Source organism: Salvelinus sp. IW2-2015, linkage group LG18 (genome assembly GCF_002910315.2).
Source record: "Salvelinus sp. IW2-2015 linkage group LG18, ASM291031v2, whole genome shotgun sequence".
NCBI lineage: Eukaryota > Metazoa > Chordata > Actinopteri > Salmoniformes > Salmonidae > Salvelinus > Salvelinus sp. IW2-2015.
The window spans coordinates 18,379,927-18,396,735 of record NC_036858.1 but is presented as its reverse complement, the minus strand read 5'-3'; the positions used below and the strand labels follow the sequence as shown (position 1 = coordinate 18,396,735).

Genomic DNA, 16,809 nt, shown 5'->3' with positions numbered 1-16,809 from the left:
TGTTTGCCTTTGCTCAGACCTTTGAGTCAGAATTAGAGGACCTCAAACACGAGGTTCATCAAGCCAAGCGGCTTCTTGATAGGAGAGAGAAGGGTGGAAGGGACAGACCGTCTACTCTCCTTGACTTTGCTGTGTTTCTAGAACCTTATTTATTTAAAAAAATATATATATATCTCACCTTTATTTAACCAGGTAGGCCAGTTGAGAACAAGTTCTCATTTACAACTGTGACCTGGCCAAGATAGAGCAAAGCAGTGCAACACAGAGTTACACATGGGATAAACAAACGAACAGTCAATAACACAATAGAAAAGTCTATATACAGTGTGTGCAAATGTAGTAAGATTAGGGCGGTAAGTCAATAAATAGGCCATAGTGGCGAAATAATTACAATTTAGCAATCAAACACTGGAGTGATAGATGTGCAGAATATGAATGTGCAAGTAGAGATACTGGGGTGCAAAGGAGCAAATAAATAAATAACAATATGGGGATGGGGAAAGAGGTCTTCCATGAGCTATTTCGACTTTGTACGATTTCTGTTGTTACACCAGTCAGCAGTGCTTCTTGCGAGAGAAGTTTCTCAGCTTTAAAACTGATTAAAACCCCCTCTTTGGACAACAATGGTTGATGATAGGTTAAGTCACCTGGAAATTCTCAGTGTTGAGTCAAGGAGGGCACGCTCCCTCAACATGGATGAGTTAGTGAAACATTTAGCCAGTTCTCACCACTGCAGAATTATGCTGTTTTAAATCTACCTAGGATCATTTGGCACTTAGGCGGTGCCTCTGGTCATGATTAAAACCTGCACTGTGTACTAGCTAGTACACTGACATTCTAAAATGATAAATCCAAAGGMTATCATGTCACACAGATTTAATTTAGTTAGGCCAATTCCAAAACTTTTCTTTGCAAATTGGTTAACATGATATATATGAGCATAAATATACTGTAAATTTGTAATATTGATGGGCACCAAAATGATTGATATTTTTCAAGTCCATTTCTGCTTGATACCTGGTATGTCAAATTGCAGTGTTTTTTTGTTGTTGTTGTAAATAAACTATGSAATTTATGTAACACACAAATGTGTGTTATCTCCTTGGTGCTTGAGCATTATTTGCTGAATATATTTTGGATGTTCAACCCAGATTATATATTCATGAAAACAGAGTGACCCAAGTCTCTCCAGTATGTGAGTACAGTACAGTGTGTGTGTGTGTGTGTGAGAGAGAGAGAGAGAGAGAGTGCTGCCGTTCCGAGGTAGAGACGCTGTCTATTCATAGTATGTTAAAGAATTCTAGTGAAGTAACCCTTGGACCACACTATCTGCATTGAAGAACTTTGGGTTAAGTGAATTATCACTTCTACCTCTAATCAGCAATCATAGGATTCATTCATGCTCCTTAGATGCCAGGTTAGGATTACACACACATTTTCTGTCATTAGTGTATGGACCCCCTGAAGTAGCCTTGGCCACCCCATGTATAAAACTCTAGTTCCGCCACTGATTGTGTGACCTAGATGATCAGATCAAATTTTATGGCCAATTTATGCAGAAATACAAGTATTTCCAAAGGATTCACATACTTGTTCTTGCCACTGTAAGTAATGTTGAAGGTAAAACAACAAAAAAATCTGTTTTTATTCGAAAACATGTTTTTCAAGAAATTAGAAAGAGTTTGACAACCTTGTTTGTAAGCTTTTAAATTATATAAAACTCAACAGTTTTTTTTTTTCCACTGATGAAGACATGGATGTGTCATGGCATGGTTTGGTATGTGAAAAAAAGATGAGAAAAAATAAGAAACCCGCACACTGCTCTTGATGGGATCTCTGCACTTTAACCCCTGCGGGATGGTTGAGCTAATYTMMGCTAATGCGAWTAGCATGAGGTTGTAAGTAACAAGAACATTTCCCAGGACATAGACATATCTGATATTGGCAGAAAGCTTAAATTCTTGTTAATCTAACTGCACTGTCCAATTTACAGTAGCTATTACAGTGAAAGAATACCATGCTATTGTTTGAGGAGAGTGCACAGTTTTGAATATGAAAAGTTACACTTTTTTTCTTCATATTATCTTTTACCAGATCTAATGTGTTATATTCTCCTACATTCCTTTAACATTTCCACAAACTTCATTTCAAATGGTCACGAGAAAATGCATTTCCTTGCTTCAGGGCCTGAGCTACAGGTAGTTAGATTTTGGTATGTCATTTTAGGCGAAAATTGACCTTAAGAGGTTTAATAAGCTTTACATATCAACCTCAAGGCCTTAGTCAAAGCTGATGGTGTGGTATGCAAAATAGATGAACTTTGAGCACCTCTATCTCCTGACTGTTTTGSCATTCAGGTCCAAAAAGTCACTTTCTGACCACTTCTTCTATGAACCATGGGCAAACATTTATGAAAAAGTGATAGAATTCATATGGATTTGTCCTATATGTTCCACGATGTAATTTTATCACATTGCCCGCCTGAAAACGACACCCTATTTCGATGTACGTGAGTATTTATTTGGGTTGTGCGTAAAGGTATGTAGGCTGATGAACATTTGGAGAACAACTCCAAATATTTGTCTACCATAAGTAAAACAATTTGTACGCAAACCAATCAAGGCAGCCCCCCGCACCTGTGAWTCAGAGGGGTTGGGTTAAATGCGGAAGACACATTTCAGTTGAAGGCATTCAGTTGTACAACTGACTAGGTTATCCCCCTCTCCCTTTCCAATCAGAATTTCAGCGCAAAAATATGAAGCCTTGCGCGCGTCTGTGGTCACAATGAAGTGTGTCATAATAGCGCAAAAGTGGAATATTTGGCAACGGGTTCCAAATGAAGATTCTGATACATTTGAATATCAATTTTGATYCTGTTTAAGCTGACGACTGTTTATTTTCGAGTGGACTGGTGCGATCTAAATAAAGCAATGAACAGAGCGGATTATTTGGCTTTCCCAGCCATTGTTGGGACSACTGGACAATACAATAACTTGAGAAAAATGTGGGATGGCCAACACTACAAATACCACATGGACAGAATGCAGAAAAGTAAGGCTAATTTGATTCATATGCTAGGACACATCTTTCTCACAAATGTGTTTTAAACATAAGAAGTTGAGTGCATTGTGATTTAGGCAGCCAATATCACACCTGTAGTAGTGTCATATAAAAACATTGTTATTTCAAGAAAACCAGTATCCCCATATTTTCCAAAATCTGTCAAGTGAATTTATTTRCATTCAATATTGTTACTAACATATTTCAATGTCTTACAGCTAAACAAATGGTTGACAACAAAGCCCCCAYCACATATCTGCATTGTCATCTAAAGATGAAAAAGATTCAGGTAGAGTGGCACTGGTACCTTTAGAACCATTCTACTATGTTCTATTCTATGTTATTCTATTCTATTGTGTTCTAGGGTCGGTTTCCCCAAAACATAAAGATCCTCTATAGCGCTAAGATCATGGTAGGCAATTGACGAACAATGATCTTAACGCTAAAGATGATCTTTGTTTTTTTGGAAACTCACCCCTATTGGATATCCAAATAGGGGTGAGTATAATAATGGTAGAGGAAACACTGAATGTCCCTGTCAGATGGAGCAGGAGCGTCTGATGGAGCTGGAGAGGGACAACCGCTTGCTGGTGTCCAGGATCGCCCGCACCATGGGCACCAAAGGAGGCCTGGACAACTGGAACAAGTACCAGCCCAAACCCAGGTGGGAAKACGTCACATTAGGCTACCTATGTCCCCATTATGAATGGGAATCATATCTTTATGAGTCATATCTATGTATACCAACACCAGGMTTCCACTATTCTTTATTAACTTGAACATAGCCTGAGATTTGCGAATGCAACAATATTCACTGACGTCATGACATGAATATTGTTGAATGTTATGAAACGAGGGATTTCCATCATGAAAGTTATTAGAATTGATTGCCTTAATCAATTGATTKGATACTTAGCTGAGAGTTTGGTTTTCATATGTGGTTGGCATGAGAATGCCCCTTTCTCAAACTGTGTTCTGTGAAACAGTGAATATGAAGTTAAAAGATAGTTAATAAACTGTAAAGGGTTATAAACTGTATTAAATATAATATAATATATAATTTTAAGGTAACACCTATTCAAGACAGTGTATTCTCATGTAAGCTTCCCATTGTGTTTCCAGTGTGTTCATACTTAATAAACGTTTAGTGCAGGGTTATAAACCCTCTTACACATTGTATTCTATGGTTACAGAGACAATGTAATCTCATGTAAGTTTCCCCATTGCGTGTCCAGTGTGAGCGCAGACCTAAGGAACAGGGAGCTGGTGAAGATTTCTCTGGAGAACCAGGCCATTCTAAAGAAGATCAACATGACTAAGTCAGTCTACGACCACAGGACATGGCTGGACGACTTCAAAGTATGTGTGTGTGTGTGTGTGTGTGTGTGTGTGTGTGTGTGTGGTGTTGTAGTTGTGAATTTCTGTGTCCCTTCTATTCTGGTGTGGTGTGTGTGGGTTGTGTGTGTGTTGGTGTGTGGTTGTGTGTGTGTGTGTGTCAGTAGGAGAGAGAATGAGATAGAGAGACGCGTACAAAATAATATCTCACAATACTGGTAGTGTTTGTGTGAATGTACACTACCGTCAAAAAGTTTTAGAAACTGATACTCATTGAAGGTTTTTCTGTATTTTTCTTTTATTTTTTACCCTAACTGGTGTTAGAATAAGTGGTTGAAGGACATACGACTACTTTTTTGAGAGAAAAAATGCCCATTAATAAAGAGTGTGCAAAGTTGTCATCAAGGCAAAGGGTGACTATTTGAAGAATCTCAAATATAAAATATATTTTGATTTGTTTAACACTTTTTTGGTTACAAGACGATTCCATATGTGTTATTTCATAGTTTTGATGTCTTCATTATTATGCTACAATGTAGAAAATAGTAAAAAAAAATAAAGAAAAACCCTTGAATGAGTAGGTGTTCTAAAACTTTTGACCGGTAGTGTATGTAGTTGCCAACTTGCCACCACAGCTTAGTCCCAAATAACAATGAAACCCTCATCTCAGTGATCTTTTCTAGGTCACAAGAGGTTATGTGAACAGACTGTTGAAGTACCCTGAACAGCCCATACCGCCAAAGCAGCACAAGGTTAGTAGCACTCTTACTACTTTCCATAGCYGCAAATGGATACCTTAGACGTTCAAGAGAGAGTTGTTTCTCATTGATATCCTGTTTAGCCATGGAATGTTCCATAAGAGCAAGATAGAAACTAGCCTGGAAAGCTGGTTGAAAGGACATTATCCCAACCAGCTTTGCCCATTGGGAAGGACTTTGGGATTGTTGCAAATACATGTTTGAAGTCTTAGACATTTCTGTTTCCTAAGTTTTACATGCTCTCCCCTGTCCCCCCAGATGCTGAACTTGGTCTAGAATCACAACTACAATCAAAATGCAGCCATTTTGCCACATACTTGTAAGACTTCAATACATTTAACTCATGMAAACTTTATTCATTTTTGTGTCACTTCCATCATTTGTGTTTATTGTGCGTTTGAGATAACATTGTTTGTCATTGCCTGCTGTATTCATCTGGGTTGGTTAGTATCATGGCCCTCTTATCTGTGCCCTAGCCATCAGTTAAGGCCTCAGAACAAATAGTAGTGCAGGTCAAAGTTCAAATTTAAATAGACGGCTCAGATGTTTTTGCTGGTTGATTGGTCCAGTGTTTCCCCCAGCACTACACGGCTGATTCAAATAACTAACTCATCATCAAGCTTTTATTATTTTAATCAGCTGTGTAGGGCCAGGGAAAAAACMAAATGTTCACCCAGGGGTGGGCCCCAGGACCGAGTTTGGGAAACCCTGGATTGGTCCACCGTCTTCACCTATCAGTGGTCATGGACATCACAGCAACACCAAGCCAACCTGTCAAAATAATAAATAATTCTTGCTAATTTATTTTGCTCAGTACAAACTCTATGGATTTACACCTATCAATCCATATAGCTTTTAAAATATTTTTTGTAAACACGATTTTCTTTCCGGTTGGGATTGCKGGTACGTACAATCATCATTGTCATCAACATAATTACAATCCATTTATACACAATGTATATGTAGCAAGTGAGTTATGGTAAGGTAAGCCTTTCCAAATGACCTCTAGAAGTAAGGATTTTAAGAGTCAGCTTAAGGGGTAGGTTCATAACAGATACTGCAGTGATAGTTACCATTTTCAGGCCTATAGTGGGACATCTCCAGTTGTACAGGTAGTAGTGTAGGCTCCTGTCCCCGATGCCAAACTTGAGCTTCTCCAGGAAAGAAGTGTTCTCCATCAGGTCCAGAACAGTGAAGACGTCAAAGCCTTTCTGTATCACAGAGAAAGAGAGGTGACTTAAAGAGAAAGAGCATTTAGCAAAGGGGATTGATACAGTATGAATAACTCATTCACTCCACTCATTCAACACACACACACACACACACACACACACACACCACACACAACACAACACACACACACACACACACACACACACACACACCACCACACCACACACACACACAACACACACACACCACACACACACACACACACACACACACACACACACACACACACACAGAGCTTTGACCTCATACTCGCACAGTTGATTTGATTTGTGGCCCCTACACACTCAGATTTGGCCCTCACACAGTCATAGCTTTGGCGCCCACACACACACTCACAGGTTTACCCTCAGACACATAAACGTTGGCACCCAGACACACACACTCACAGATTTGGCCAGGAACAGAGTATCCTCCATGAGGTCAGGCAGTGGAGTGGAGGAGGAGACACAGTAGAGGGAATGGGCTGCCTTCAGCCCCTTGTGTACCGGATGGTTCAGCACCCTGGACACCATGGTGTAGAAACTCACAAAGTCTGTCAGCACACCAGCAGAGCTCTGTGCCAGGGAAACAGGGTGGTGTTCATTGGAGAAGAAAAGGGACTGAAACATGGAAGGACTACCTGCACTTAATAAGAATAGGGGGAAATTGAAAACTAGCTGTTATTGGCAGATAGGTTGGGAACTCTTTTTCTTATTGGTCTATTAGCTAATTTACGCAGGCCAACACTTTTTTTGTCTTTTCAAACATCTCTTACACTAGAAGGGTATTATCATAATGTTCTATTATTCCAACGTCATAGTGTGGAAATATATATAAAACACAGGTAAATCACGTTTTTGACTGCCCTGGGCCTTTAAGTAAACTCTGTTGGTCGTAGGATTTGAAGCTCAACTGAAGGCAATAAACAACATTTCTGATATGGCCTATGTGGCATCGAATTTAGTCAGAAGAATGTATTCTCGTGTCAAATTGACTACAACGTGTAAATCATTTTGTTCATAAGGTCAGTCTTATCCAAAACTACGTTTTGTGAGTTAGTTCAAGTCATGACTGTTCGGTTTTGATTTCGACAATGCTCACTTGCCCTCTAACGCATGATACACAGCTGTGGTGATTGCCTCTATCCATTCCTACCACAGAACATACAGACAGTGACACTGACTTGCAGCGGATCTGACTTTGTTTACATAAGAAAACAGGTCATGCATTTTATTACTTGAGAAATACTGCACCAAACACCAGATGTAAAATTGGGCCACTTAAAACCTCCTCCTCTGCAAAAAAACTAAATTAATTACAGATTTCTTGAGRTATCTTAGATTCATTCGGGCTATTTTGAAGAAGTAATACTGGCTTTGTTCCTATGGTGTCTCATGGGGGACAAACATCACTAACTGCCCCATTGAACCACACCCCCAAGACTGATATCTTGTTTTTCTTAATGAGCAACAGAGAAACACATGCAGAATCGGTGCGTTCAYTCACTCTTTAAAGCTGTAATCCATAGCGGTGAAGTTGCCACGTCCCTTTGCGATATTACAGCAGTAAAAGTGTTATTTCAAACAACAAACACCGTTTTTTRCCCCCTCTGACATCATTTCACATCATTTCAACATGCGGGAGAACAACAAATATATTTTTATTTACCACAATGCTGGATTCTCATTTCCTCAAAACAAAAACAATAACAAATGTGCCTGGGGCYGCCATTGGCACTGTTTAGCCTATTGTGGTTTTCAGCTTTAAGGGACTGCCAAAGCCCGGAGAACAATAATAATTTGCCTAACTGACTAAGGTATTGGAAGGTCACCAACCTCCACCACGTAGGTGTCAATCACATTCTCCCGTGGTAACAACCAGTGCTCCACTTCCTCCTGAGACAGGACGGGGGTCAGGTGGTACTTCTTGAGGTACCCCTGAAGGAGCATGTGTACCCCTTTCACATCACCCCTTGTCATGGGCCGCAAACCTGCTGTTTTGGGAGCCTGACAGAACGGGAAAGAGAGAGAAAGAGCAGGATTGGGGTCAATTCCAGTTTTCACTATCAAGCCATGGTACACACAGGATGAGATTGTGATTGCAGTGTATTGCAGTGTATTTAAGTGGGTCTGGTAGTAGTTGCATTGTGTTGGCCACAGCCCCCCTGTCACAGCCACACACTAACTTCAAGCAGCCGGTTGAGCTTGAGCGCTCGTTGGACGGTCATGTTGCCCCTCAGGCTGGAGATGGGGAAATTCACCTCGATCAGCTTGCGTGGGTTCAGAGAGCGGTGCCAGTACCTGCCAACATGTACACACACGATAGAAATGGGCGTAAACAGGAGAAGAGAAACAAATGCATATTCTTTTGACTAACTTGTGTATTCAGCAAGTCTTTCTAGTTTGAAGTCTGTTTATATATTGTGTGTGTCTGAGTGTGTGTCTACATTTGTGTATGTGTGTGTAGCACCCACCTGCAAGTAGCCACAGGTTTGGGCAATACCCCGCTGGCAGTGTAGACGGCCTGGCAGACTCCCTGCAGGTTGACCCGTCTGGTGACCTCTCTGATGAGCACCGGGGTCATTCGTTTGGAGCGCAGCTTCTTGTGGACGCACAGGAAGTGGACCTGCACCATCCTCTTCTCCCTAGGGAACCATTCATTGTGAGGAACACATTTTGTCATGACACCCAGGCTATACCAATGTTTACTTGGGCTTCTAGCAAGAAGCTTACGACATAATGCTTTGTTTACTACTGTATTATTATACTGTATGCAATAATTTATATTTTATAGCCTGGGTGCCAGACTTTCTGTATTCAYCAATGCTACTACATTGTTTCACTCAATAGTTGCATCTAACCACTGAGTTGGGCTCAGCCACACAGAGATTTTGTATCCGTCGAAAACGGATGACACTTTTGACTCACGTGTCATATATGCGGATGTTAGTGGGCACAGCAGCGATGAAGCCCACTAGTTTCTGATTGGTGTTCACCTTTACCCCACAATGCCACTGGGGCAACCAACCTGGGGGGCACAGGGCCCTGGATGASAGGGGGGATGAGAGAGACAGAGAGAGAGAGAGAGMGAAATAARGTTTTTTCAACACAATTAACTACCCACCTACTTGAGTTGCATTTTCGATAGTTTAATAGTTAGTTGGCTTATCTACAGACCAAAACAAAGATACATTCAGATACTGTAAACTTCACTCACCACAGCAGATACTCAGGGGAGAAGTCAAARCTGGAGGTGTTGTCATCCTCCTCCATATAGTTCTCATTCAGTAGAGCACACAGCTCCCTCAGCTGGAGAGGGACGGTAGAGAAGGGTTGCCAGAGTGGGAGAGTGTTTTCGTTTGATTCATCGATTGAACCCAATTGAATCAAATCCAATGTTTACTATTAACATACGGTTAGCTTTACTTTGACTTTGACTTAATATATATATTAGCTTTGGGAATATTGTTGTATCTTTACAGTCGTGCCAATAGAGTTTTAATTGAAATATGAATTGGAGAGAGAGAGAGAGAGCCATAACATGCAAACACGCTCACAAACAAAAGAGTGACAGCATCCAACAACAGCTAAGGCCTCAGTAAGGAAGGAAGGGGAGAAGTGTCACTCACCACAGCAGGGTCCCCCAGATCCAGGGGGGCCCAGCTGAACCCCTGTGGTAGACTGTAAGGCTCCTCACGAACACTGGCCTTATCCACCTCAATAGGACCATGGGTCGTGACATTGTCGTCACCTGGAGTGTGACAGAGAGAGAGAGAGAGAATATGAGAACGAGAGAGAGAGAGAGAGATGGATAAAGGGATAAATAAAGGGTTCTGGATAGCATTGCTGGTTTACATTGGCTTGTTATTTTAATCTCTTAGCTTTTACTCTGTCTTGAATCAACCATGTACCATACAACAAGTTTGGGTACCATACATGTACCATACCTAGTTTGGGGACAGGCTGGGTGTCCCAGAAGGGGTAGGAGCGTCTGCTGGCCTCCTCCAGGGTCCTCGGGAGGCCCTTGCCCAGGGAGAAGAGGTGCAGGGCCCTCTGGATCTCCTGCTGCTTTTCCTCCGGGAGAGCATCCAGCTGGGGAGAAACACACAGTGTTGATCACTCTAGGCACTGGTACAGGGTCAGCTGTTATTTTCGTCCAAATGGTTAGGGTTAGAATAGTGGTAGGGTGATCTGATTCTAGATCCGATTTTTATGAGAGCATTTGTGGGAGGCCTCAACTTTTCAGAGCCCTCCTTTTCTCATATTTAAGTATTACAACTTACACAGTTAATACATATTCACACACACACAAACACACACACACACACACACCACACACACACACACACACACACTCGCACCATAGCAAACGGGTCTTTGGGTCCATCAAGATTCCAGGCATCCTCCTTGCTCTTCTTCTTCTTCTTCCTTTTTTTCAGACCGCCACTATTTTCTTCCCCCAGGTTCTTGTCACTAAAATAAAAATGACAACAATAGGATACTAATGATTCATTTACATGCAGGGACACAATTTAAACATTGACACTTTGAAGTCGGATGCATTGCACCGTCATGCTTTAGCTCGTGACATCTCTATCAGTATTGCCTACTGTAATAACGGTATTATTTTACTGTTAATAGTAGTAACACCCAACAGCACATACAAAATCATGTGGCATCCATAATTTGAAAAAGTGTTCTCCTTTTAGGATTAAAAGTATATCAAACGTAAAATAGGTTACTTGATTAAACTTACGGAAGGTTTGAATCAGTCATTGTAGAGCGGAGAGAGAGACCACAATACTGAATGTGTGTGGCACTTGGGGTTTTGTCTCTTATCTTGAGAGACAGTTAGGGGAGGACAGTGACCGCCTTAGTCCCCCACCCCCATCTCTACCCCACCCAGGCTGCCCCATACATATCTTACTTAAAACAATGTTTGGACTCCAATAACTTGCCTGGGACTACAGTAGATGTGGCTAGAAGTGGCTGAACGGGGCTTATTTGTTTGTCAGTGGTAACTACACTGYACAAACATATAAACGCAACATGCTAAAATGTCAAAGACTTTACTGAGTTACAGTTCATATAAGGAAATCAGTCAATTGAAATAKATTCATTAGCCCCTAATCTCTGGATTTCACATMACTGGGAATACAGATACGCATCTGTTGGTCACAGATACCTTAAAAAAAAGGTAGGGGCGTGGATAAAAAAAAAAACAGCCAGTATCTGGTGTGACTACCATTTGCCTCCTATAGAGCGACACATCTCATTCGCATAGAGTTGATCAGGCTGTTGATTGTGGCCTGTGGAATGTTGTCCACTCCTCTTCAATGGCTGTGCGAAGTTACTGGATATTGGCGGGAACTGGAACACACTGTCGTACGTGTCCCTTCCGTGTTAGTTTTTTTGTTTAAAGTGTTTTAAAGTTGCAATCCACCTCAATCAACCACGTTTTTAGTGGTATTACATGAGATAGGTAATAATGAGGCAAATAGCAGTACTTTGGCTGTTAGTTTTTTTTTTTTTTTTTGTGAAACGTACCAAACAAGCTGTCGACCTAACCCTCAATCAGTAGTGGAAAAAGTAACCAATTGTCATACTTGAGTAAAAGTATAGATACCTTAATAGAAAGTTACTCAAGTAAAAGTWAAAGTTGATCAGTAAAATACTACTTGAGTAAAGGTGTAAAAGTATTTGGCTTTAAATATACTTATCAAAAGTAAATGTAATTGCAAAAAAATACTACAGTATCAAAAGTGAAAAAGTATCAATTATAAAGTATAAATTATTTAAAATTCCTACTATTTAGCAAATCAGACGGCACAATTGTCTTGTTTTTAAAATTTTCGGATAGCCAGGGTCACACTCCAGACATTATTTACAAGAGATGCATTTGTGTTTCGTGAGTTCATCAGACCAGAGACAGTAGGGATGACCACTGCTTGATAAGTGTGTGAATTTGACTATTTTCCTGTCCTGCTAAGCATTCAAAATGTAATGAGTACTTTTGGTTGTCAGGGAAAATGTATGGAGTAAAAAGTACAATATTTTCTTTAGGAATGTAGTAAAGTAAAAGTTGTCAAAAATATAAATYGTAAAGTACAGATACCCCAAAAAACMACTTAAGTAGTACTTTAAAGTATTTTGACTTAAGTACTTTACACCACTGTCCTCAATGGATACAGCGAGCTGCAACCGCAGATGTCATAATCTRCGACCCTTTGCTGAAAGTTTACACTACAATGGAATACCACAATCAATACAATCAACATACTGATTGGCAGTAAAGGAAGAATTCAGAATCTGATTTAAAAAAACATCCCTTCAGAACACCTATTCCATCTATTATGCATGGCAATGTACAAAGCATAAGGAATAAGACTGAGGAGCTACGGGCTTTGTATCCAATACCTCTCAGAGTACCGACAATCCTGCCTGATCTGTCTATCAGAGACCTGGCTTACGGAACAGGATCCCGACTCCGTTGTGGAGTTGGAGGCCTACACAATCATTAGAATGGACCGAAACGTCAACTCCGGTAAGAGAAAAGGTGCAGGAGTTTGTGAATTCATCAGTGAGAAATACTGCAATCCTGCCCATATTACAACTAAGCACCAGGTCTGTACTAAAGACATTAGACTACGGCCATACTACCCGCCATGGGAATTAAATCAGGTCAGACATGAAGTCTGTCTGGACCTCTGTTATGGTAACATCGCAGGTGTGCATTCTTCCAAGGCACTACCCAATCTCAGGGATTCGGATCTTAATAACATGGTTCAGCTCATCCCAGTCTACAAACCACGACTGCAGCGAGAGAAGGCTAAAAAGGTGAAGATTAAAAGATGGACTCCTGAAGCTACTCAAGCCCTCCGGGACTGTTTAGAGTRCACTGACTGGGCGGCCTTGACAGACAGAACCCATGACCTGGAGGAGGCAGTGGATACTGTCTCTGAGTACATCCGTTTCTGTGAAGATCTCGTTATTCCCAAAAATAAATCGCGGGTAAATTGGGAGCTCCTCAACTAGAAAAAACAAGTCTTTAAATTAGGTGCCAGTAAAGAGGAAAGGAAAAATATGCAGAGGAGACTCAAAAGCAAAATGAAGGAGTGCAAGGCAGCATACAAAGACAAATTAGAAAACCTTTTTAAGGACAATGACAGTAGGAAAGCCTGGCAAGGGCTACAAACCATCACAGGCTACAAACAAAACAGACATTGTATGACTGATGAAAATGACCTTGTTTTTGCAAATGATTTGAACAGTTTCTATTGTAGGTTTATGTGTGATTTTACATCGCAGCAGAAAGTGGCCCTGGACAGTATAGACAGCATACCAGCTGTTGATATACAGATCTCTGTGAATGATGTCAAGCAATACTTTCAATGTGTCAACCCACGTAAATCATATGGTCCAGACAGCGTCAGCAGCCAGGCACTTCAGGCATGTGCTGACCAGCTCGCAATACCATTCCAGAACCTGTTCCAGCTGTGACTGGACAGTGGGATAATTCCAGACGTATGGAATAAGTCGCTGAATGTCCCAGTACCTAAAAACAACAGGCCAAAAGAAAATAACGATTTCCGCCCTGTAGCCCTGACATCTGTACCTATGATCACTTAGAACAGGCAGTACGAACACTTAGAACAGGCAGATAGCCTAGTGAAAATGTTATTCGTTGACTTCAGTAGCACGTTTAACACCATCCAACCCTACTTAATGGTGTATAAGCTGGTGAATTTGGGTGTCAACTCTCTACTGATAAAGTGGAGTAATAGTTTCCTTGTGAACCGTACTCAACAAGTAAAGTTTAACATCTCTACATCTAGAACGGTGAATATGGGAGCCCCACAAGGTTGTGTACTTTCACCAATACTGTACACACTGTACACAAACGATTGTCAAGCCTCTGAAAATGATTTAAATACGCAGATGACACCACTGTTGTGGGTTTCCTCCACCTAGACCAAGCCTCCTTCAGGGTTTAGACAGAGGAACTGCCAAATTCATCCAGTGGTGCGCAGATAACTTTCTTGAAATGAACGGTAAGAAAACAAAAGAGATGGAAATTWATTTTAGAAGGAACAAAACTGCACTACCCCCTACGAAGATCAATGGGGAATCAGTCGATAGAGTGACCACATAAATACCTGGGAATCAAAATAGACAATAAACTGAAATTCAGTGACTGTGCCCTTGCAAAGACAAAGAAATTGCAACAGAATATTTCTTTACGCAAACTGAATCATTTTAATGTCGACTGCCATATCCTACAAATGTTCTATAAATCTGTGGGCTGTCCTTTGGTCTGATATGCATGTTTGGAAACATGCAAGACCAAGTCAAGCTTAGATCAAGAATCAGCCATCAACCCGTTGTAACGGCTTTCTTCTGTGGACAAAGGAGAGGACCAAAGCGCAGCGTGGTTAGTGTTCATCATGTTTAATAAAGAACATAAACACTACAAATACAAAACAACAAATGTGAAAAACCGAAACAGTTCTGTCTGGTGCAGACACACGAAGACAGAAGACAACCACCCACAAAACCCAACACAAAACAGGCTACCTAAATATGGTTCCCAATCAGAGACAATGACTAACACCTGCCTCTGATTGAGAACCATATCAGGCCAAACATAGAAACGGGAAAACTAGACACACAACATAGAATGRCCACTCAGCTCACGTCCTGACCAACACTAAAACAAAGAAAACACAAAAGAACTATGGTCAGAACGTGACACCTGTACACAAAACTCATCCACCAAACTTGAAAGCATTTTACCGGACAGAACCCATCCCCTTCCCCTTAAATCTCAGTCACAGCAGCAGCCCGGAAGAGGGGAAAGAGACTTATTRAAAGGATGATCAAAACAGATAGATATGGGGACTTTTATTCCAACAGCCATTAGGCTGTACAATGGATAGTTTGTTGGTCCCTTGAGTATACAGCATATTGCACTGTTACTGTGAATGAGTAGGCTCCAGCACTTTCAATACGTTTCTGMGTTTTCATGTTTTATGTACTGTCTTTTTAAACACAWTACCAAATGAATTTCCRCCTGGTGSAATAATAAAGTTGATCTGAATCTGATCCAGAGCATCCCAAACATACTCAATGMGTGAAATGTCTGGTAAGTATGCAGGCCATGAAAGATCAGGGACATTTTCACCTTTCAGGAATAGTGTACAGATCCTTGCGACATGGGGCTGTGCATTGTCATGCTGAAACATTAAGTGATGCCYGCGGATGAATGGCACGTCAATGGCCTCAGGATCTCGTCACGGTATCTCTGTGCATTCAAATTGCCATKAATAAAATGCAATTCTGTTCTTTGTCCGTAGCTTATGCATGCCCATACCATAACCCCACCACCACCATGGGGCACTCTGTTCACAACATTGACATCAGCAAACCGCTCTCCCACACGATGCCATACACAATGTTTGTCTTCTGCCTTCAGTTGAAACCGGGACTCTTCGGTGAAGAGCACACTTCTCCAGCATGCCAGTGGRCATCGAAGGTGAGCATTTGCCCACTGATGTCGGCTACGACGCCAAACTCCAGTCAGGTTTCTGGGATCTTTTATTTCAGCTCATYAAATATGGAACCAACACTTTACATGTTGCGTTTATATTCATACCTAGGCCWACATATGAACAATATAGAGCAATATGAATGACATGAATGAACTAAGATGGCGCCGATAGAGATGGCAGTTTCGCTTCTAGTCCTTAGGAAAGTCCTTAGTATTTTTTAATGTATTATTTCTTACACTGTTAGCCCAGAAAACCTTAAGTGTTATTACATACAGCCGGGAAGAACTATTGGATATCAGAGAAACTTCAACTTAACAGCACAACCAGCACAATGACCAGGAATACAACTTTCCCAATGCGGATCCTTTGTCTGCACCTCCCAGGGCATTTGAACTGATTCCAGAGGCCGACCCAAAACAACGCCGCCGGAGCAGAGGGTGCCGGAGCGGTCTTCTAGTGAGGCTTCGGATGCGTGCACACRATCCACCGCTTCCGAGTACATTACCCGCTAATGTCCAGTTCCTAGTTAACAAAGTTTACGAAATCAGGGCAAGAGTTGCTATCCAAAGAGATATKCGGGATTGTAACATATTCTGTTTCACAGGAACATGGCTAGCATGGGACATGTTGTCGGAGTCAGTACAGCCAGCGGGATTTTCAGTGCATCGCGCCCCGACAGGAATTGTCACGATCGTGTGGAGGATTGACGGACCAAAACGCAGCAGTAGGAAAATAAGCCATCTTCTTTTTATTAAGAAGAAGGAGAACCGAAAACAAAACACTCTTACAAAACTAACAAAACAAACAAACAAACAAACGACCGACCGTGAAGCTAATAAACGTAGTGCACATAAAGGCTACAAACGTTCAGACATAGACAATTACCCACATCAAACG

General features: G+C 41.2%; 2 protein-coding genes across 4 annotated transcripts; one reads left to right on the top strand and one right to left on the bottom strand.

The window, feature by feature from the left end:
• Positions 1-2,706: 2,706 nt before the first annotated feature.
• Positions 2,707-16,455, top strand: LOC111978683 (sperm axonemal maintenance protein CFAP97D1). Of its 3 annotated transcripts, XR_011481412.1 has the most exons (8): positions 2,707-3,051; positions 3,279-3,349; positions 3,603-3,724; positions 4,296-4,419; positions 5,079-5,147; positions 5,412-5,472; positions 15,837-15,896; positions 16,296-16,455. XR_011481412.1 is itself a non-coding variant. In XM_024008893.2 (7 exons), exons 1-6 carry the CDS (start codon positions 2,931-2,933, stop codon positions 5,427-5,429), a joined length of 525 nt encoding a protein of 174 aa, XP_023864661.1. In that variant the 5' UTR covers positions 2,707-2,930; the 3' UTR covers positions 5,430-5,472; positions 15,837-15,939. The 3 variants fall into 3 exon arrangements, 2 of the variants coding, with proteins under 2 accessions (XP_023864661.1, XP_023864659.1); XM_024008893.2 differs by lacking the exon at positions 16,296-16,455 and having other exon boundaries at positions 15,837-15,939; XM_024008891.2 differs by lacking the exons at positions 15,837-15,896; positions 16,296-16,455 and having other exon boundaries at positions 5,412-5,508.
• On the bottom strand, positions 5,485-11,209 carry LOC111978682 (glycylpeptide N-tetradecanoyltransferase 1). The gene is made up of 12 exons (XM_024008890.2): positions 11,121-11,209; positions 10,726-10,837; positions 10,312-10,456; positions 9,994-10,115; positions 9,582-9,673; positions 9,293-9,409; positions 8,839-9,009; positions 8,551-8,665; positions 8,201-8,371; positions 6,773-6,940; positions 6,227-6,364; positions 5,485-5,924 (listed from the first exon to the last, which is right to left on the bottom strand). The coding sequence occupies exons 1-12, from the start codon at positions 11,138-11,140 to the stop codon at positions 5,904-5,906; spliced, it is 1,392 nt and encodes a 463-aa protein (XP_023864658.1). The 5' UTR covers positions 11,141-11,209; the 3' UTR covers positions 5,485-5,903.
• Positions 16,456-16,809: the final 354 nt, after the last annotated feature.